Consider the following 22,566-nt stretch of genomic DNA (forward strand, 5'->3'; position numbering starts at 1 on the left):
TGAAGACCGGGCGTGAGTTGTGCCTCAGTAGCTCAGATGGTAGAGCACTTGCCCGTGAAAGGCAAAGGTCCCGAGTTCGAGTCTCAGTCGGGCACACAGTTTTAATCTGCCAGGAAGTTTCATATCAGCGCACACTCCACTGCAGAGTGAAAATCTCATTCTGGAAACATCCCCCAGGCTGTGGCTAAGCCATGTCTCCGCAGTATCCTTTCTTTCAGGAGTGCTAGTTCTGCAAGGTTCACAGGAGAGCTTCTGTAAAGTTTGGAAGAGAGGAGACGAGATACTGGCAGAAGTGAAGCTGTGAAGACCGGGCGTGAGTTGTGCCTCAGTAGCTCAGATGGTAGAGCACTTGCCCGTGAAAGGCAAAGGTCCCGAGTTCGAGTCTCAGTCGGGCACACAGTTTTAATCTGCCAGGAAGTTTCATATCAGCGCACACTCCACTGCAGAGTGAAAATCTCATTCTGGAAACATCCCCCAGGCTGTGGCTAAGCCATGTCTCCGCAGTATCCTTTCTTTCAGGAGTGCTAGTTCTGCAAGGTTCACAGGAGAACTTCTGTAAAGTTTGGAAGAGAGGAGACGAGATACTGGCAGAAGTGAAGCTGTGAAGACCGGGCGTGAGTTGTGCCTCAGTAGCTCAGATGGTAGAGCACTTGCCCGTGAAAGGCAAAGGTCCTGAGTTCGAGTCTCAGTCGGGCACACAGTTTTAATCTGCCAGGAAGTTTCATATCAGTGCACACTCCACTGCAGAGTGAAAATCTCATTCTGGAAACATCCCCCAGGCTGTGGCTAAGCCATGTCTCTGCAGTATCCTTTCTTTCAGGAGTGCTAGTTCTGCAAGGTTCGCAGGAGAGCTTCTGTAAAGTTTGGAAGAGAGGAGACGAGATACTGGCAGAAGTGAAGCTGTGAGGACCGGGTGTGAGTCATGCCTCGGTAGCTCAGATGGTAGAGCACTTGCCCGTGAAAGGCAAAGGTCCCGAGTTCGAGTCTCAGTCGGGCACACAGTTTTAATCTGCCAGGAAGTTTCATATCAGCGCACACTCCGCTGCAGAGTGAAAATCTCATTCTGGAGCATACAAAATATTTTATACACCCCAGCTCCTGGTTTTATCATACTGTTTCTTGTCCACCAATGGGGCACCTTTTCAATAATTGTTTGTGAGCAAAGAAGCCATTTCAGATCTGTGCAAAAAGCCATTTTTCAAAATGTGTGTGTTAAATATTAATACTTACAGGAAACATCCCTTGACTTCTCAATAGTTCTCCCTTACCATATCTTCAGAAGCTGCCTATCAAGTATGTCTACAGTGTTCCATGTTGAATAATAATTGATTCTGTTAACGCTGGAACAGATGAAGTGAAACCAAAGGCAAAAAGTTTCATCTGCTCTTTTATAACTATCAGCAAACTTACCCAGCAGAGGAGCAACTCCAGAACATAAAGGGCTCCCTCCTCTTGCTACCAAAAATGGGTAGGGGGAATAGGCTGCATTTAGCTGTGTATCAAGTCACACAGTAATATTTGAATGATGGGAAAACTGAACATCATGCATGGGAGGAAGATCCACTGTTCATTTATTGAGTTCTGTTCATCTCAACATACAGAACATTCAGGACATAGAGCAAGTCAAGATATATTGTAAGAAAAGAGAAGCAGAGATTTCACAGTCTGCTATTTGAAAGAGGGATGTGATCTCCACAATTTCTAGTATATGCACTATGCTACCTATAGGGGCAGACCTCATGCACAGCTATGAAAAGTACCTTTGTGAACAGTACATAAAGTTTGACATGTTCTAATTAACCTATCAGAAACTCAAAACACATGAAAATATCACAATAATGAAACAAAATTACTGCCACTTAGCAGATAATTGTATTGGAAAAATTAAGAAAATCAGAACAGTTTGCATAAATCAATGCTTATACAAAATTAATAGCTTGTAGATGCATACAGCTATAGCTGCAAATAAGATGTCAAATGGTAGCACTCTTATCATGTTGACTGTATGCACAATTTATTGTAAAATTGAATGTTGGGCTATTTAATTAATATTTAGTGACTATGCTGGAGTTTGGTCCAAAGCTCTTGTGTATAAGGAAGAGTGATGAGTTGTTTGTGGTCTTTTACAGTTTGTTACTCACTGAAGAGTTGACTGTAAGATAATGCTATACAACATCAATATGCATTCTGGTGTATTTACTATTTAACTTTAGTGAAGCTGAGGTGCCACAGGAATTCCTATTTATCCAAAATTTAAATAAACAAACTCCAAGCCTAATTGCACTTGTAATATATTGTATATTTAGATAGTGACAACAGGTGGGTCTTTCTCATCTTGGGGTCTGAGTGTCTTGCTGATCCTTTCCAACCTCCCCAACCCATCCCTCCTCAATGCCTGCTGAGGAAGGAACTAATGGTTTCAAAAGCTAGGATTTGTGTTTTCAATTTGAAATGTACACTCCTGGAAATGGAAAAAAGAACACATTGACACCGGTGTGTCAGACCCACCATACTTGCTCCAGACACTGCGAGAGGGCTGTACAATCAATGATCACACGCACGGCACAGCGGACACACCAGGAACCGCGGTGTTGGCCGTCGAATGGTGCTAGCTGCGCAGCGTTTGTGCACCACCGCCGTCAGTGTCAGCCAGTTTGCCGTGGCATACGGAGCTCCATCGCAGTCTTTAACACTGGTAGCATGCCGCGACAGCGTGGACGTGAACCGTATGTGCAGTTGACGGACTTTGAGCGAGGGCGTATAGTGGGCATGCGGGAGGCCGGGTGGACGTCCCGCCGAATTGCTCAACACGTGGGGCATGAGGTCTCCACAGTACATCGATGTTGTCGCCAGTGGTCGGCGGAAGGTGCACGTGCCCGTCGACCTGGGACCGGACCACAGCGACGCATGGATGCACGCCAAGACCGTAGGATCCTACGCAGTGCCGTAGGGGACCGCACCGCCACTTCCCAGCAAATTAGGGACACTGTTGCTCCTGGGGTATCGGCGAGGACCATTCGCAACCGTCTCCATGAAGCTGGGCTACGGTCCCGCACACCGTTAGGCCGTCTTCCGCTCACGCCCCAACATCGTGCAGCCCGCCTCCAGTGGTGTCGCGACAGGCGTGAATGGAGGGTCGAATGGAGACGTGTCGTCTTCAGCGATGAGAGTCGCTTCTGCCTTGGTGCCAATGATGGTCGTATGCGTGTTTGGCGCCATGCAGGTGAGCGCCACAATCAGGACTGCATACGACCGAGGCACACAGGGCCAACACCCGGCATCATGGTGTGGGGAGCGATCTCCTACACTGGCCGTACACCACTGGTGATCGTCGAGGGGACACTGAATAGTGCACGGTACATCCAAACCGTCATCGAACCCATCGTTCTACCATTCCTAGACCGGCAAGGGAACTTGCTGTTCCAACAGGACAATGCACGTCCGCATGTATCCCGTGCCACCCAACGTGCTCTAGAAGGTGTAAGTCAACTACCCTGGCCAGCAAGATCTCCGGATCTGTCCCCCATTGAGCATGTTTGGGACTGGATGAAGCGTCGTCTCACGCGGTCTGCACGTCCAGCACGAACGCTGGTCCAACTGAGGCGCCAGGTGGAAATGGCTTGGCAAGCCGTTCCACAGCACTAAATCCAGCATCTCTACGATCGTCTCCATGGGAGAATAGCAGCCTGCATTGCTGCGAAAGGTGGATATACACTGTACTAGTGCCGACATTGTGCATGCTCTGTTGCCTGTGTCTATGTGCCTGTGGTTCTGTCAGTGTGATCATGTGATGTATCTGACCCCAGGAATGTGTCAATAAAGTTTCCCCTTCCTGGGACAATGAATTCACGGTGTTCTTATTTCAATTTCCAGGAGTGTATTTATCAGTTGCACTGGAACTTCATCTCCGACAGGAAAGTATAGCCAGTCATTCTATCTCTTTGTAATTGTAAGTAAGTTCCTCACATACAAATAATGAGGACAGGCAACCACATATCTACAGATGCTAAACCCAAGTCCCAAGTCATTTACACACACACACACACACACACACACACACACACACACACACACACACACACACACACACACACACGTAAGTGCACTCTTGTGTTTGTACTTTAGCTCGACACAGGATTTATTCCACACGCTACTAAATCTTCTTTTTCTTTTATGTGTGTTTCAATCACTCAATGCCTCTGCTTCTCAATGAGTGATCTTCTTTACTCTTAAATTAATTAGGTTTTATAAACATATGTTAATGAAATCAAACATTGAATGTCATCATTACAACAGGCTATTTCTTGTACATCCTAGAACATGTTTGATATTCACAATATGATATATGATGATCTTTACTAAATCTGTTTAAATCTTTATTTTTAATGAAATGGTCAAAATATATGTGGCATATTTCATTATAACATTCTGGAAGGAAGTTCTTTATTCAAGTAAAGCTTTACTTGTACAGACAAACATCTCTTAGAATGATATTTGAATTCAGGGCTCTTAAAGTCTGAATAGTAGATTGTAAAAGTAAAGTTTCTTACTGTGTTACATGCTGAGCTGTAGTTCTTTGTGACATGTAGTATTATGTTCAAACGGTCAGGTTGGTTGTTCATCCAGAACTGCAACAGAATCCAGATTTTTATAGGAAAAAAAGAAGAAGACACTGCTTGAAAATATATAATAATATGTCATTCTTACTCTGTCATGCAATGAACACAGTAAGCTTGCAAACCACAGTAGCTGTTCCACATTTTTCAGTAACCAGACAAAATGTAACCGTTCTGGTAAGTGAGGAAGTGCTGTGCAATCCCTGTTGACAGACAAGGAAAAGAAATCCATTAAAACAGTGTAGCAATGTAACAAAATCAGACATGAGGAGCTGGAAATAACAAATGACAAGTAAAAGCTCTGGCCACTTCTTCAGTATTGATGTGTAACATGTACCCTACCAGCCTAAAAAGTTTCAGCAGTGGATTAATGAAAAACAGAAAAATCAATTGGTAGCTTTAATGCTTCAGATGTTCTATATAGTCTTCCTATAACACCCCCATCCCCCACTTAAGTACAGCACACAGAACGTTCATACAACCATGTGAAACTGGGAAAGTCCTTTTTCAGGATGTTGTTCAACTCACACATCATGCTGACTCAAATGTTGATTATGTCATCAAAGTGTTGAATATTCACATGAATTTCTGCATTTTGTCGTTTTGTGGAAGGTTTGTACTGATAACACCAAGTCTCATCACACATGCTACACATCAATACTGAAGAAGTGGTCAGAAAAGAGTTGTCCAGGTTTTACATTTCAATCAGTTCGCAACAGGCATCTATGCATTGTTTTTGTTTGGGAGTCACAGCATGCAGGACAAACTTTTCACACATTTTTCTCCACTTCAAATTGTTCTGGAGAAGTCCTGAACATTTGGTTTAGAAGTGCTGCTCCATTGCACACACTATGGTTGAAGACACACTGCTTAACACTACCAGCCCACAACTGACTGGTGAAATGCACACCTCCTGTTACAGTTGTTAGTTCAAGCTGCCACCATAGTTACTGCGCTGACATCACTCATATGCCAGGAATAAAATTAATCTTGGAACTTTTTGGATGGATCGTGTAAGTTACAAGGTATCACTGAAGTAGCAAAAAATCTCTGTAAGAGGCAACTCAGAGAACCCTCTGAAGAACTGTGTTATGGCTTAAAGTACAACACAACAGTGGACACTCTCAATAATGAATACTGAAGATCTGTCAAGACTGACAGCTCCCATTGCATTTTAATTACTGTGTAGTACACAGTACCACTGTTTGCATCATGACAGGTGTTTGGTTTTGTTTCACGAGACAATTACAGCTGTTGTTTCAGTTAGGTGGTAGCTTCTGTCCCTACAACAGCACATTGAAGCATATCATTTCATTTGTGAGTTGACATAGCTTCTAATACGAAGTGACTTATTTGGATCCCTGTGTGCTCTTTAGATTAAACTCATAAATTTCTTGTATGTTTGTGTATTTATCAGGCAGTGTCCTTTGCTTTAATAACTGTCTAGAGTTTATTTCCATCATCTTTAGTATGGATAGAGATAGTGATTGCTGAGTTAGTGACCCTTCACACACACCTCCATGTGGTACTGGCTTCTGTCATGCAGCTTGAGGCTGTTGCCAGTGGGCATCTCCATGGTGGGTCTGATGTGGAGATCCGAGGGATGCTCGAGTGTGTTGTAGGTGTCCCCCAATCAGTCCTCTACTCTGATTACCCCAGGTACTGCCCACATTGAGATTGCACAATTTGTCTGATGAACAGCTGACAAACTAGAATCAATGGATAACAAACAGTCTGCACTGGTACATCAACCACCCCACCAGAGCTATACCAACTGACAAAGTTATGCATATTGCTATATTTCTTCTAAAAGACATCATTTTGAAGTGGAGAATATGCCATGTGATCATGTGATGATATCTGATCATGGAAAAGGTTTTCAGTCAAGACTAGTATCAGAGTTAATTGCAAATTGTGTATCACCCATGGGATGACAACTGCCCATCACTCACAGATCAACAGCCTCACAGATTGCTTTAACAAGACGTTGCCAGATACACTCTTGATGTATGTTGGTGTTGAACAGAGAGGTTGGGAGACAATATTGCCCATTGTGATGTTCACATACAACAGTGCAAAGCCATTTACATCATTCTTGCTGCTTCATGATGATGAGGCTGAAATAACAATGGATATACTGTTCTGATTTCATCTGGACAATACTCAGCATGGCTATGTGAAATACTTCATCATTAGGGTCAAAGAAACAAGACACCTTATTTCTATATAGCCCCTGGACACCGAGGAAAACAATCAAGAGTGAGCATAGCCCAGGAGACTTGGTATGGATTTTTACACCTGTATTAAATGTGAGACAATGGGAGTTATCAAAATGCTAATTTTCACTGTATTGTATAGTCATCAACCGATGGAGATCACATGCTGAATCTAGGATTATGGTCCTGAAAGCCCACTCAATGATCACAAAGCTTTTCAGGAGTGAGTTAACTTGGATGCTTATCATATTGAACAGGATGTGACAACATGTTCCAAACATAAGGATCCTCCAGTTCTGCCATGCGGAGGAGCACTGACAAGACATAGATCTAGAATGCTGTAGTTGCCCCAGTGATAACTTATGAAATGGCAGGTCACTGTTTCTCCAGGAGAGGGAATAATACCACAAGCTGTGCTGCATGCACTGTAGAGTATTGGTTTGCATCACTGGCTGGCATGCTGCAGGTCCCATTTAAATCCAATCACCAACAAATATTTGTTATTTCACTTTATAATTTCTAGAAGGTTTTCAAAGTTTCTTATGTTCAAAAATTCTGGACTATTCAATGTCTGTATAAATAGCAGCACTCTCCATTCACAAGGCAGTTCTGTTACATCTGTACAATGGTGTCTGTGATAAATGTGCTTTCGGTGCTAAATGTTGCACTTCATAATGACAACCCTGCTTTCAGATTTGGATGTGACTGTGCTTACAATGTGACAATAATAATAATAATAATAATAATAATAATAATAATAATAATAATAATACCAACAATATACAAAATATTAACTTCAGTCATTACACAGAAATTAATGACACATACAACACAGAACAAAATTATAAATGAAGAACAAAAAGGCTGTTGCAAAGGAACACGAGGATGTAAAGAGCAACTGATAATAGATGCAGGGGTGACATATCAATCTAAAACTAAACAAAGATCACTACACTATGCATACATTGATTACCAAAAAGCTTTTGATAGTGTACCCCACTCATGGTTACTACAAATATTGGAAATATACAAAGTAGATCCTCAATTTATACAGTACCTAAACATAGTAATGAAAAATTGAAAAACCACACTTAATATCCAAACAAATTCAAATAATTTCACATCACAGCCAATAGAAGATTAAGCATGGAATATACCAATGAGACTCATTAAGTCCTTTCTGGTTCTGCCTTGCTCTGAACCCACTATCCAACATGCTAAATAATACAAATTATGCATACAATATTACTGGAACATACCCACACAAAATCACACATCTGCTATACATGGATGATCTAAAACTACTGGCAGCAACAAGTCAGCAACTCAACCAATTACTAAAGATAACAGAAGTATTCAGCAATGATATAAATATGGCTTTTGGAACAGACAAATGTAAGAAAAATAGCATAGTCAAGGGAAAACACACTAAACAAGAAGATTACATATTGGATAACCACAGCGACTGCATAGAAGCGATGGAAAAAACAGATGCCTATAAATATCTAGGATACAGACAAAAAATAGGAATAGATAATACAAATATTAAAGAAGAACTAACAGAAAAATATAGACAAAGACTAACAAAAATACTGAAAACAGAATTGACAGCAAGAAACAAGACAAAAGCTATAAATACTTATGCTATACCAATATTGACCTATTCATTTGGAGTAGTGAAATGGAGTAACACAGACCTAGAAGCACTCAATACACTTACATGATCACAATGCCACAAATATAGAATACATCACATACATTCAGCAACTGAAAGATTCACATTAAGCAGAAAGGAAGGAGGAAGGGGATTTATCAACATAAAGAACCTACATTATGGACAGGTAGACAATTTAAGAAAATTCTTTCTAGAACGAGCAGAAACTAGCAAAATACACAAAGCAATCACTGATATAAATACATCGGCTACACCACTGCAATTTCATAACCACTTCTACAACCCTTTAGATCACATAACATCAACAGATACGAAGAAAGTAAATTGGAAAAAGAAAACACTACATGGCAAGCACCCGTATCATCTAACACAGCCACACATCGATCAAGACGCATCCAACACATGGCTAAGAAAAGGCAATATATACAGTGAGACTGAAGGATTCATGATTGCAATACAGGATCAAACAATAAACACCAGATATTACAGCAAGCATATTATTAAAGATCCCAATGCCACAACAGATAAATGCAGACTTTGCAAACAACAAATAGAAACAGTAGATCACATCACAAGTGGATGTACAATACTAGCAAATACAGAATACCCCAGAAGACATGACAATGTAGCAAAAATAATACATCAACAGCTTGCCTTACAACATAAACTTATAAAACAACACATTCCCACATACAAGTATGCACCACAAAATGTACTGGAGAATGATGAATACAAATTATACTGGAACAGAACCATTATAACAGATAAAACAACACCACATAACAAACCTGACATCATACTCACCAATAAAAAGAAGAAATTAACACAACTAATCGAAATATCCATACCCAATACAACAAATATACAAAAGAAAACAGGAGAAAAAATTGAAAAATACATCCAACTGGCTAACAAAGTCAAGGACATGTGGCATCAGGATAAAGTTGACATTATACCAATTATATTATCAACTACAGGAGTCATACCACACAATATCCACCAGTACATGAATGCAATACAGCTACATGCAAACTTATATATACAACTACAGAAATCCGTAATTATTGATACATGTTCAATTACCTGAAAGTTCCTAAATGCAATATAACATATACCATACAGTTAAAAGGAAGTCACGCTTGATCAAGGTCACTTTCCATTTTTGACCAGACATAATGTCTGAGAAAAGAAAGAAATAATAATAACAATAATAATAATAATAATAATAAGAAGAAGAAGAAGAAGAAGAAGAAAAGAACAGACTATACTAAATTATGTAACAGAGTTGCAGATATAATTTTATAAAGAGTTAAAACAATTGTAAGCACGGCTTATACGGTAATGAAATTTTACAGTGTTTATGAAATGCTCATATTGTATAATGTGTGAAATGTGTAATAACAATAAACTTACAATAGATATTGAAAAATGCTTGCAAATGGGGTCACTCCAGAACCTCCTGCAATACAGATGGCAACTGGTGTGTGAAGAATGCTTTGCAATGAACTGCTAAATGGTCCATCTACCAGAAACCTGTTCAACAGAAAAAGAATTTTGAAACGGTTTTGAGGGAATTGTGATTTGCAGTGCATTGAAGCTACGTCAGAGACATTTATTTTTACCCTGTCCCATAAAGATACATAAAGATCAATCAGTACATATTTCAGGATAGACCACAATTCACCAAATAGAAAAAGTATTATGCAACAACTATACATTTAAGCTTTTGGCCAAAAGGCCTTCTTCCAAAGTAGAAAAAAACACACTCAGTCACAGAAGCCAACTCATACATACAAAAGAGACAGTGGTCACGTGGTGTGAGTTGAGATTTTTTTTTTTGTGTGTGAGTGTGTGTGTGTGTGTGTGTGTGTGTGTGTGTGTGTGTGTGTGTGTGTCGCATAGAAATTGATAATAATTAGATGAGCTTTTGGGCAAAGCCTTCCTTCAGAGAACTAACAAAAAATGATCACTCCTTCCCATCCTGATCGAGTTGAATCTGCCATATATTTCTTGACTAGCCTTCCATGCATGCATAAATTCCATCCACCCATGGAAGATTATGGAAACAGCTGCTTCATTCATATATGTATGACACCTCGACATTCCCATCACAAAGTTGTTATAACTCCTAAAGTTTATGGTGGTGATAGCTGTCAAAAGCTCCAGAAGTGTAACTCCAGATGAATTAGCTAGAAAATGGAGAGGATGTCGTACAGTTTTGTATTTGCCTAACAGAACACACAGAGTGCATTGATAAGAGTACAGACAGGTATAACAAAAAGACTGTTATACATTGAAACTTTTGGACAAGAGGCCTTTTTCCAAAGTAGAAAACACACACACACACACACACACACACACACACACACACTCACATACCAAAAAAAAAAAAAAAAAAAAAAAAAAAAAAAAAAAAAAAAAAAAAAAAAAAAAAAAAAAAAAAAACTCAACTCACACCACGTGACCACTGTCTCTTTTGTATGTATGAGTTGGCTTCTGTGACTGAGTGCGTCTTTTTCTACTTTGGAAGAAGGCCTTTTGGCCAAAAGCTTAAATGTATAGTTGTTTTTTCGTTACATCTATCTGCGACTCAACATCTCTATATGGTGAATAACAATCTATTCTTTCCATAACACTGTTGCTATTCCATTCTGAACTTTCCACTGTCTCCTGATTTGTTGCTTTTCTTGATAGAATTTCCTTTGATGTGATTAAATACATTAATTTTATGTTATAGCAACAATTTGTGTTTTACCTTTGAGGTCCTCTTGGCCAAAGTATATTACATTATTGTAAAAGGTTGTAATTGCTGTGAGGAACTATGGCACAGAATTAAAGCAATGGGATATAAGAAATATTCCAACTCATTTTTGAAAAGCTAAAGTTTATGGCTCATGTATTTCATTCCCACTGAAAACCTATTAAAACTGAACTTGCATAATATTGCACATCTTTCTGTACAATAATTAAGAAAGAGTTACTCAACTGTACATTGTATTTGCTGGCAGTCTTTACTGAGTGAATGCTGTGACTCCTTATGAATGAGTTCATATTATTGACTTCAGATATGACAAGGTAGTATAAGCTGTAGCAATAACAGTGTTGGAAAGGGAAACTAAAATGTTACAGCATTAAAGACTTTTCCTTGTATAGCTGGAGTCATATTTAAACAATTACAAACAATGGAAGCATTAACAAATTGTATCACAGAAATAAAGCTGAATATGGTGACCAATAAGTTGTAATGCTTGGCACACTCCTGGTCTTCACTTACATAAATGATGCTCTTCATACTTTGTGTATGTAGAGAACAACAGGGGTCCTAACATACTTCTCTGGAGCAATTCTATTGTCTCTGATGTACACTCACTGTCCAGGATAACATACTGGGTTGTATTGTTTAAGATGTCATTGGCCCACTTGCAAAGTCTTGGAAGTCTAGGAATATAAAACCTGCCTGTTGCCTGTCACCCATGGTTCTAAGGATATCGAGTGAGTAAAGGATAAGCCGAGCTTTGCATGGGCGATGCTTTCTAAATTCATGCTGATTTGTCAACAAAAGCTATTCTGCTTCAAGTCCATTTATTGTACTCGAACAAAGAATATTGTAAGCATCCACAGTTGTCAAACACTTCTGTGTTCAGTGAAAGTTGACAGACTCCTGAAAGATACTACCTAGTTAGTTATTAGTTAGGAACTCCATTAAAGGAGTAGTCCAACAACTTGAAGTTAAATATAGATTTAATCTTCTCTTGACATACAGTAACTGACTTGTAATGAGTCTAACATTTAAAAGACCCAACTAATGCCATTACAGAAAACATTAATGTACTTGAGATTACTGCTCATCAGACATTTGGGTCACCAGTATCCCTCGAAGCAGCATACAATATGGAAGTCTCTTTGCTTACTTGTGGACACAGCTCGACTACACTTAGTGCTGCATGAAGCACAAAAGGAATAACTCAGACAAATAGGGAAACAAGAGGACACAATCTAAAGTAACACTGATATTATTCAACTTTCCAATAATGTGAAATTCATCATTCTTGTTCATTTATAGACTACTACTGTGTGGGAGTTTCCAGTCAGTCCACTGAAAATAATCATGGAAAATCTCATACCATCCAAATATGCTCAATAATTCTGCAGCAAACCAATGTTAAGGGTATTGGTCTGTAATTTTGCTGGACTGTTCTTTTATCCTTCTTATATACAGGAGTCACCCGCACTTTTTTTCGAGTTGCTTGGGACTATGGACTGGGTGAGAGATGCACGATAAATGCAAGACAAGTATGGGATCAATGCCAAAGATTATACTCTGTAAAACCTTAAGACTTATTTGATTTCAACTATTTCAGTTGCTTCTCAACACCAAGGATGTCTATTTCTATTTTCTCCACACCGGAGTCAGTTCAACATTCAAATGATGGTACGTCTGTACAGTCCTCCTGTGTGAATGATTTTTTTCATGTGAAATTTAAAAATTTGGCTTTCCTTTCACTGTCTTCTACTGTCACATCAGACTGGTCTATGACTGCATAGAAGCCTTCAATCCACTTAGTGATTTTACATGGAACTAGAATTTTCTTGGGTTCTTCTGAAGATATTTCACTACAGCATTACTGTAGGAGTTGCTGTATGCTCCATGCATCAATCTTGTTACAGACATATGAATTTCCACCATCTTCTGCGTTTCAACAAATCCGTGTTCTTTTCCAAATCAAGAATGCTACAATATCTGTTTCCTTAGCATTTGAAGGATTTTATTATTAAACCATGATGGATCTTTTCTATCCTTAATCCACCGACTCAGCACATAACTCTCCCACGTTACAATTTGTTTAAACTCATCACATAATTCCTCTGTGCCCACTGTACTGTCACTAAATGATGTCCAGTTACTGTCTAACAACTGCTCACCTGCTCTTTCTAGCAAAAAAGCTCTTCTATCCTTGTTGATGAATTTGTGAACTTTATAACAGTTGTTACATCAGAATCATTAATCCCTGTCTCCACTCTGACACTGTCTATAAGGTCAGGCCTGTTTGTAGTTACAAGGTCTCGAATATTTCCATTGCAGTGGTTGTCAAACTAGCTGATCAAGATAGTTTTTAGAAAATGTATTCTGAACCACTTCACAGGACTGTCTGTCTGTACCACCTGCAGTGAATCCATAGATGTCACAGTCTATACTTGATAGCACAAAGTTGCCTCCAACTGATACGGCATGCTTAGGGGACTTTCACGCTAGTGAGTGTGGATTTTATTTTAACAATTCTACAACCATCACAGTGGAGTCAGGTGGCCAGTAAAAATATCCAATGATTAACTGGAGTTCATCCAGGCCAGTTGGTTGCATCCAGATAATGTCACAGTCAGAGTAATTTTCAACCTCTATAAACAATATTTTTGTTGATTGCAATGAACACTCCCTCTCATATGGCATCCATCCTGTCTTTTCGATATATATTCCATGCCTCATTAAATATTTCAGAGCTTTCTACTTCTGGTTTTACCCAGATCTTAGTTCCCAGCATAATCTGAGCAAGACAGCTTTCCTGAAGGGTTGCAAATTCAGGAACTTTTTTACAAATGTTTTGGGAATTTACTGTTAAAATTTTGCAATTCAAAATGTCTTTACTTTGTACATTATCTGATTTCGCTTTCTGTGGTTTGATTGGTGAGCATTCATCAAAGGACCCCAAACTACTGTCTAGCCTAAAAAAACCCTTGTTACTCCACAAGTACTCTACTACCTGAGTAGATGCTTCCTCTGTGCAGTGCACCCCTGACTTATCAAGGGGAGTCTTACAATTCCCAGTCCCATAACAGAGGTCCAGAAATCTGCAGCCAAGGCCACCACAGAATTAGTGGAGTCTCTGCCTGAGACCCTCCACTCAGCTCCAAACCAACAGTACACAATCAATATTGGGTATGATACTGGAAATTGTAGGCCGTGCTTGCACTGTGAATTAGGCCTGCAGTCTCCACAGCTGCACATATGAATGGAGGATGGCCTTAGAGCCCAAGCAATAGGTGTCACTGGTGGTGACATGAGTCACAACTTGAAGGTGACCACACCTTGCATCCTCAACAGTCGCAAGCAGGACCTCCTCCCCATCTCAAATGTGGACCCATGGCAAAAATACTGAGGATACAATGGACTTCTTTCCAGCCTGTATTCTATTTCCCTAAGGGGTCCCACAACACCACTAACATTGAGGTTCCCAAACCTCTCTCTTAGGTGTCTGCTTGGACCCTGCTGAAGGAGCAGCCACTTTTCCACTTCCAGAGTGAAATGAAACCAGTATGTAGATACGTTAAACAACTCAGTTCCGCCGCCTCCATCCTCAAACCCTCACCCTCATGTTGTTGACATGCAGTTGAGACTGTTTGCATATTTTACATTAATCACTCGGTACAGCTAAGGTCAAAAAAGTATTTATTCTATAAAAGTGCACTCCCTTACTTTGTTTTCAAATATCTATAGATTTCCATTTCTCTATATGCTGTCTACAAGCAACCAGTTATATATTCTCGTACCAAACATAAAATTCCTCTCTGAAATCTAGGCAGGGGTCCCAAAAAAAAAAAAAAAAAAAAAAAAAAAAAAAAAAAAAAAAAAAAAAAAAAAAAATATAAATAAATAAATAAAACTCCTTTCTGAATCCTAGCCATGGGTTCCTTAATCTACATGAAATTATTTTTCTTCTAGGATTGCACTTGTGAATTTAACAATTCCTTCTGAATTCACTCTCTTTATTAAGCATGAATAACATTATGGGTAAATGTATTGATACATTAATGTGAGAATCCCTAGGTCTGTGAAGAGGTTTGTGCAATATACTTGATTATCGACTTGTGATAATAAAACTTTTTTTTGCAGGAACTCTGTTTCATATACTGCATTCCCTGTGGTTTTTTTTTGTCTGTTGCTATGTGTTATAAAAATCTATACATAGTATAGTCTTTGCTGTTATTTTGCTTACCTCACTGGTTCTGGAGATGGCCATCTGCAGAGCTCAGTTGTTTGCTGGCAGTGCGAGAAAGGCACCAAAACACGGCCACAGAGTTCACCTAGGAAGATCATTGCTATGAATCAGTATTCTATTTTATCATTTTTTTGTAAGCAGCATTACTCAAGCTATATATACACTCCTGGAAATTGAAATAAGAACACCGTGAATTCATTGTCCCAGGAAGGGGAAACTTTATTGACACATTCCTGGGGTCAGATACATCACATGATCACACTGACAGAACCACAGGCACATAGACGCAGGCAACAGAGCATGCACAATGCCGGCACTAGTACAGTGTATATCCACCTTTCGCAGCAATGCAGGCTGCTATTCTCCCATGGAGACGATCGTAGAGATGCTGGATGTAGTCCTGTGGAACGGCTTGCCATGCCATTTCCACCTGGCGCCTCAGTTGGACCAGCATTCGTGCTGGACGTGCAGACCGCGTGAGACGATGCTTCATCCAGTCCCAAACATGCTCAATGGGGGACAGATCCGGAGATCTTGCTGGCCAGGGTAGTTGACTTACACCTTCTAGAGCACGTTGGGTGGCACGGGATACTAGAGATGGGGGATCCGCTCCTGAACTAGTTCATAGAGTTGAATCTTTCAAAGGAGTGAACAATCAGTGATTCAGAAAAAAAGAACGGTAGCTCCAAACGTTTCCCACAGCAGAGAGAGAGAGAGAGAGAGAGAGAGAGAGAGAGAGAGAGAGAGAGAGAGAGTCGGGGCATACTAGTAGGGCCTCTGCTGGTCAGAGCACACTGCACGCCACACAACACAGCCAGCGCCGGCCTCTACCCTGCTTCTGCCTTGGATGCCTGCATTGTGCAGTGCCCCATTGGATTTTGTGTTTCACACATCCTGTGCCATCTCTGTGCTTCCTCTGCCGCGTGCAGTGTCTGGCGTACCTGAACTCCGTCAGCGATCATTTCAGTCGCACGTCCTGCCCTCTGGGCAGTTGATGCGAACAACAGGACAGAGAGCCTCCTAGCAGAGAACATAAGAACTACTTGCAACAACCTGCTCGCAAGAGAACGGACCATTTGTCTCCGAGCGGGTGAGTGGTGGCCGTTCACCGCTCCCCCCACCCTCGGAACTCGCCCGCTCAACGCTCACCCCACCGTTCTCGACTCTGCCATAGCGTTGAGCAAAGCAACTCAGGTGTCACTCTGGTCTCTGGGGTCTTAGCTCGCGAGGTAATACAGCTCGCGGCTCGACCTGCTTGACTCAGCGCCTCTGCATCGGAGTTAGTCTCTACTGGATATTGTTCTTCGTAGTAATACCGTTATGTATATTACATAATTATGTTATGTATACATCATTTGTATTTATTTTATTTTTATTTGTTTAAACTGATCAGATTAGGTTCCTGATGGCTCCTCTTACTATAGGATTCTTTATTATGGTCACTCGAATTTACACTTTAATTACGAGCGAACCGATAAACGTATAGCAAAAGTGATACACCAATTTTTCCTTGTTTTATTCTGCGGAAGGCTATATGCAGCACTTTGGTCTTACAGTCAAATTTATATATTTTTTTCTTATTGTAGTACGGATTTTGCGATTTTACGCGTCTTTGGAAGGAAATGTTCACTTTAAAAATATATGGCTTGCGATGTATTTGTACGAGGTTAATGAAGTTTTAATACATTATAGCCAAATATATTGTTAATGTAAATCTCAAGTTACAACATTTTCCGATCACCCAAAAAACCACGATAGTGCAAAATAAATCAATAATCAAAAACTTTGTCATATCGTGGAAATTTCAATAAACAATACAAAATTCTTACTCATTATCTGTGTTACTTCAAAATAGGATCAAATAAGATCAAAATACAGGTATAGTACTGGAATAAACCAAGTTTAAAGGGCAATGTGCCTTCCATTTATTTTCTGTTGTGAATGAGTGGTGAGTCATGAAAAAGAGCTAATTCATTTCAGGGAGTGAACAGTTCTGATCCGATCTCTGAAAAGAACAGTTTTGCCCATCTCTACGGGATACATGTGGACGTGCATTGTCCTGTTGGAACAGAAAGTTCCCTTGCCGGTCTAGGAATGGTAGAACGATGGGTTCGATGACGGTTTGGATGTACCGTGCACTATTCAGTGTCCCCTCGACGATCACCAGTGGTGTACGGCCAGTGTAGGAGATCGCTCCCCACACCATGATGCCGGGTGTTGGCCCTGTGTGCCTCGGTCGTATGCAGTCCTGATTGTGGCGCTCACCTGCACGGCGCCAAACACGCATACGACCATCATTGGCACCAAGGCAGAAGCGACTCTCATCGCTGAAGACGACACGTCTCCATTCGTCCCTCCATTCACGCCTGTCGCGACACCACTGGAGGCGGGCTGCACGATGTTGGGGCGTGAGCGGAAGACGGCCTAACGGTGTGCGGGACCGTAGCCCAGCTTCATGGAGACGGTTGCGAATGGTCCTCGCCAATACCCCAGGAGCAACAGTGTCCATAATTTGCTGGGAAGTGGCGGTGCGGTCCCCTACGGCACTGCGTAGGATCCTACGGTCTTGGCGTGCATCCGTGCGTCGCTGCGGTCCGGTCCCAGGTCGACGGGCACTTGCACCTTCCGCCGACCGCTGGCGACAACATCGATGTACTGTGGAGACCTCACGCCCCATGTGTTGAGCAATTCGGCGGTACGTCCACCCGGCCTCCCGCATGCCCACTATACGCCCTCGCTCAAAGTCCGTCAACTGCACATACGGTTCACGTCCACGCTGTCACGGCATGCTACCAGTGTTAAAGACTGCGATGGAGCTCCGTATGCCACGGCAAACTGGCTGACACTGATGGCGGCGGTGCACAAATGCTGCGCAGCTAGCACCATTCGACGGCCAACAGCGCGGTTCCTGGTGTGTCCGCTGTGCCGTGCGTGTGATCATTGCTTGTACAGCCCTCTCGCAGTGTCCGGAACAAGTATGGTGGGTCTGACACACCGGTGTCAATGTGTTCTTTTTTCCATTTCCAGGAGTGTATTTGCTTCAAATTCGGCACAGGGTGGCTGTTCAATAGAAGTAATATTAGAGATTAAGTCTCATTCACTGTATTTAATTTCAGTTTTATGTTATCAGACACACATTTTCCTGCCTATCAGTGCATTAAAATGTCAATGGCAATATAAGAAAAATATTACCAGTGTTAAACATTTTCCTATGTAGATGTACAATGGTGCTAATGAAGCCTTGTAAATGATGAATGTACTTTGAATAAACCATTTAGAAATAACATGACCGTTACCCATACACACATAGTTCATACACACATAGGAACACACAAAGTGATGAAATATTCTCACATCACCCACAGGACCTATGATATGATGAATTTTATGATAAGTCACAATAGGAATGATCTCAGGATGAAAACAATAATCAAAATTCAGGAAAAGCAACCACATATCAATCAACTACAGTTCTGTGCATTATGCATTAAACAGCTATAGATTCTATGCATCGTGTGCCAGTCAGCTATGAAGGTGGGCGCATTAGGGGTTCTGTGAGGTTGTATGTATGAGAGAGTGTTCTTAAAATATGGAAAAACTGTGGTAGCGTAAAAGTTAATAACATCTTTGCAGTTCTGGGTTTCTAAGTGCGTGCACCAGCCAGCTGAAGGTGAGTGTCTTTCCTCATTTTTGTTTGTAGTGGACTTCAACATATGTTGCAAAATGATACACATGTCTAAAGCAGTACTGCAAAAGAAGTTAAACTATAATTTCCTTACTGAGCAGTGAAGTGTTACAGCTTTAAAAATCCAATAAAAATTAATTCATTTTTAGAAAATGACGGACGGTAAATCATCGAGAAGAACAGAAGTGATATCTGGCATTCTGCAAGGTAGTGTCATAGGCCCTCTGCTGTTCCTGATTTACATAAATGATCTAGGTGATAATCTGAGCAGCCCCCTTAGATTTTTTGCAGATGATGGTGTAATTTACCGTCTAGTAAAATCATCAGATGATCAATTCCAATTACAAAATGATCCAGAGAGAATTTCTGTATGGTGCGAAAAGTGGCAATTGGCACTAAACAAAGAAAAGTGTGAGTCATCCACATGGGTACTAAAAGAAATCTGATAAATTTTGGGTATATGATAAATCGCACAAATCTAGGGGCTGTCAATTCGACTAAATACCTATGAATTACAATTACAAGCAACTTAAATTGGAAAGACTACATAGATAATATTGTGGGGAAGGCGAAACAAAGACGGTGCTTCATTGGCAGAACACTTAGAAGATGTGACAAACCCATTAAAGAGACAGCCTACATCACTCTTTTCCACCCTCTGCTGGAATATTGCTGTGCGGTGTGGGGTCCTTACCAGGTAGGATTGACGGGGGACATCGAAAAAGTGCAAAGATGGGCAGCCTGTTTCGTGTTATCGTGCAATAGGGGTGAGAGTGTCACTGACATGATACGTGAGATGGGGTGGCAATCACTGAAACAAAGGTGGTTTTCTTATGAAATTTCAATCACCAACTTTCTCTTCTGAATGTGAAAATATTTTGTTGACACCCATCTACGTAGGGAGAAATGATCATTATAATACAATAAGAGAAGTCAGAGCTTGAACGGAAAGATTTAGATGTTCCTTTTTTCCCACGCGCCATTCGAGGGTGGAATGGTAGAGAAGTAGTATGAAAATGTTTTGATGAACCCTCTGCCAGGCACTTAAGTGTGAATTGCAGAGTAACCACATAGATGTAGATGTAGAAATATTTAATGATAAAGTAAGTGGAGCTGTGTTGGGCAAAGCATATACTGGTGCATTAATGAGGAAACAAATTATGAAGATAGGTAAGCACAGCTGATTTTTGTGCTAAAAGTACTGGAAATGACAGTAAAACCAATTTTTTCTAATGTTATGTAAGTTAAAAAGCTGGACATAACATTCTGTATATCATATTACTTAATGTGATCAAGTTTCAACCAAAATGATGCAGGCCTACTTTCTACTCTTGGAATATATGGGTTTGATTTTGATATCTGCTTCAGTGATGATCTCATGTGTTCTTGGTCTTTATGCATAGTAGTTGTATAACTCAAGAAGTTTTGTTGTTAAACAATGGAAAATCTGGGATGGAACATAACAGTATTATGAAAAGGATAGTTGCTACTCACCATGCAGTGGAGATACAGAATCACAGATAGGGACAACAAAATGACTGTCAGAAACTGAACTTTCAGCCCCCCCCCCAACACACACACACAGATGGCTGGAATCACACACATGGTCTGAGTCTCTGGTTTCTGTGGTCTTAGCAGCCAGAGACTGCAGTCGTGTGTTCCAACAAAATCCTTGTTGGCCAAAAGCTCACTTTCTGACAGTCTTGTTGTTGTTGTTGTGTCTATCTGCAACTTAGCATCTCTGCTGTATTGTGAATACCAACTATTCTTTTCATGATATTGAAGTTTTGTTGTTGCTATAGTTCATTAATGGTAACTGCTAACAAAGCAAATGGAGCAGAAGGGTTGAACAGCTATAGTGGGAAAAGCTTGTTCACAGCACATAAAGTTAGTTGATGTTCACAGAAGAAAAAGGGGAACAAGTGAGACATATTTTTGTAAAATATAACCTCCTTCACATAAGAAACAATGTGCTCTTTATGAAATATAAGTGTTTGGAGTTGCATTATTCCATATTTGTGTACTTTTCTGTTTGAGGTCAATGCTTTCATCTTTATTGTTTCTGAAATTTATATTTCAGAACTTTTTACTGTTGTTTTGTGCCCATCACTAGTAGTCTGTGGAACAAGTAAATTTCTAATGTAAGTACTCACAATCTCAGTGCTTATATGTCTTGTATCTGATATAAAGACCACAAAGTTTTATAGTTAACTAAATTAATGTGAAATCCATTTAAAATTTTATGTAGGCTGTTGGCTGTACATGATAATAGGTTGATAGTTTGAGTTTGTTCAACTCATCTGACCTGGCTATTATTCCTCAAATGGCTCAAAAGCCCACACACAATGTATATATATATATAGGGAAACATTCCACATGGGAAAAATTATATATAAAAACAAAGATGAGGTGACTTATCGAACGAAAGCGCTGGCAGGTCGATAGAAACACAAACAGACACATACATACACACAAAATTCAAGCTTTCACAACAAACTGTTGCCTCATCAGGAAAGAGGGAAGGAGACGGAAAGACGAAAGGAAGTGGGTTTTAAGGGAGAGGGTAAGGAGTCATTCCAATCCCGGGAGTGGAAAGACTTACCTTAGGGGGAAAAAAGGACGGGTATACACTCGCACACACACACATATCCATCCACACATATACAGACACAAACAGACATATTTAAAGACAAAGAGTTTGGGCAGAGATGTCAGTCGAGGTGGAAGTGCAGAGGCAAAGATGATGTTGAATGACAGGTGAGGTATGAGTGGCGGCAACTTGAAATTAGCAGAGACTGAGGCCTGGTGGGTAACGGGAAGAGAGGATATACTGAAGAGCAAGTACCCATCTCCGGAGTTCGGATAGGATGGTGTTGGTGGGAAGTATCCAGATAACCCAGACGGTGTAACACTGTGCCAAGATGTGCTGGCCACAGGGTGATCCTCATTACCAACAAACACTGTCTGCCTGTGTCCATTCATGCGAATGGGCAGTTTGTTGCTGATCATTCCCACATAGAATGCATCACAGTGTAGGCAGGTCAGTTGGTAAATCACGTGGGTGCTTTCACATGTGGCTCTCCCTCCGGAGATGGGAACTTGCTCTTCAATATATCCTCTCTTCCCCTTACCCACCAGGCCTCAATCTCCGCTAATTTCAAGTTGCCGCCACTCATACCTCACCTGTCATTCAACATCATCTTTGCCTCTGCACTTCCGCCTTGACTGACATCTCTGCCCAAACTCTTTGTCTTTAAATATGTCTGCTTGTGTCTGTATATGTGTGGATGGATATGTGTGTGTGTGCGAGTGTATACCCGTCCTTTTTTCCCCCTAAGGTAAGTCTTTCCGCTCCCGGGATTGGAATGACTCCTTACCC

The 22,566-nt window shown here is 40.7% G+C and overlaps 1 protein-coding gene across 2 annotated transcripts in view; it reads right to left on the reverse strand.

The window, feature by feature from the left end:
- Positions 1–22,566, reverse strand: part of LOC124711889 (NADPH oxidase 4-like) — a 196,820-nt gene that overhangs the window by 19,689 nt on the left and 154,565 nt on the right. For both annotated transcript variants that reach the window (XM_047242132.1, XM_047242133.1), the window contains exons 11-14: positions 15,500–15,587; positions 9,921–10,040; positions 4,708–4,819; positions 4,551–4,628 (exon numbers count right to left, since the gene is read on the reverse strand). In XM_047242132.1, the coding sequence (XP_047098088.1) occupies positions 4,551–4,628; positions 4,708–4,819; positions 9,921–10,040; positions 15,500–15,587 (398 nt within the window). The remainder of the gene's footprint in view (positions 1–4,550; positions 4,629–4,707; positions 4,820–9,920; positions 10,041–15,499; positions 15,588–22,566) is intronic.

Source organism: Schistocerca piceifrons, chromosome 8 (assembly GCF_021461385.2).
Source record: "Schistocerca piceifrons isolate TAMUIC-IGC-003096 chromosome 8, iqSchPice1.1, whole genome shotgun sequence".
Classification (NCBI taxonomy): domain Eukaryota; kingdom Metazoa; phylum Arthropoda; class Insecta; order Orthoptera; family Acrididae; genus Schistocerca; species Schistocerca piceifrons.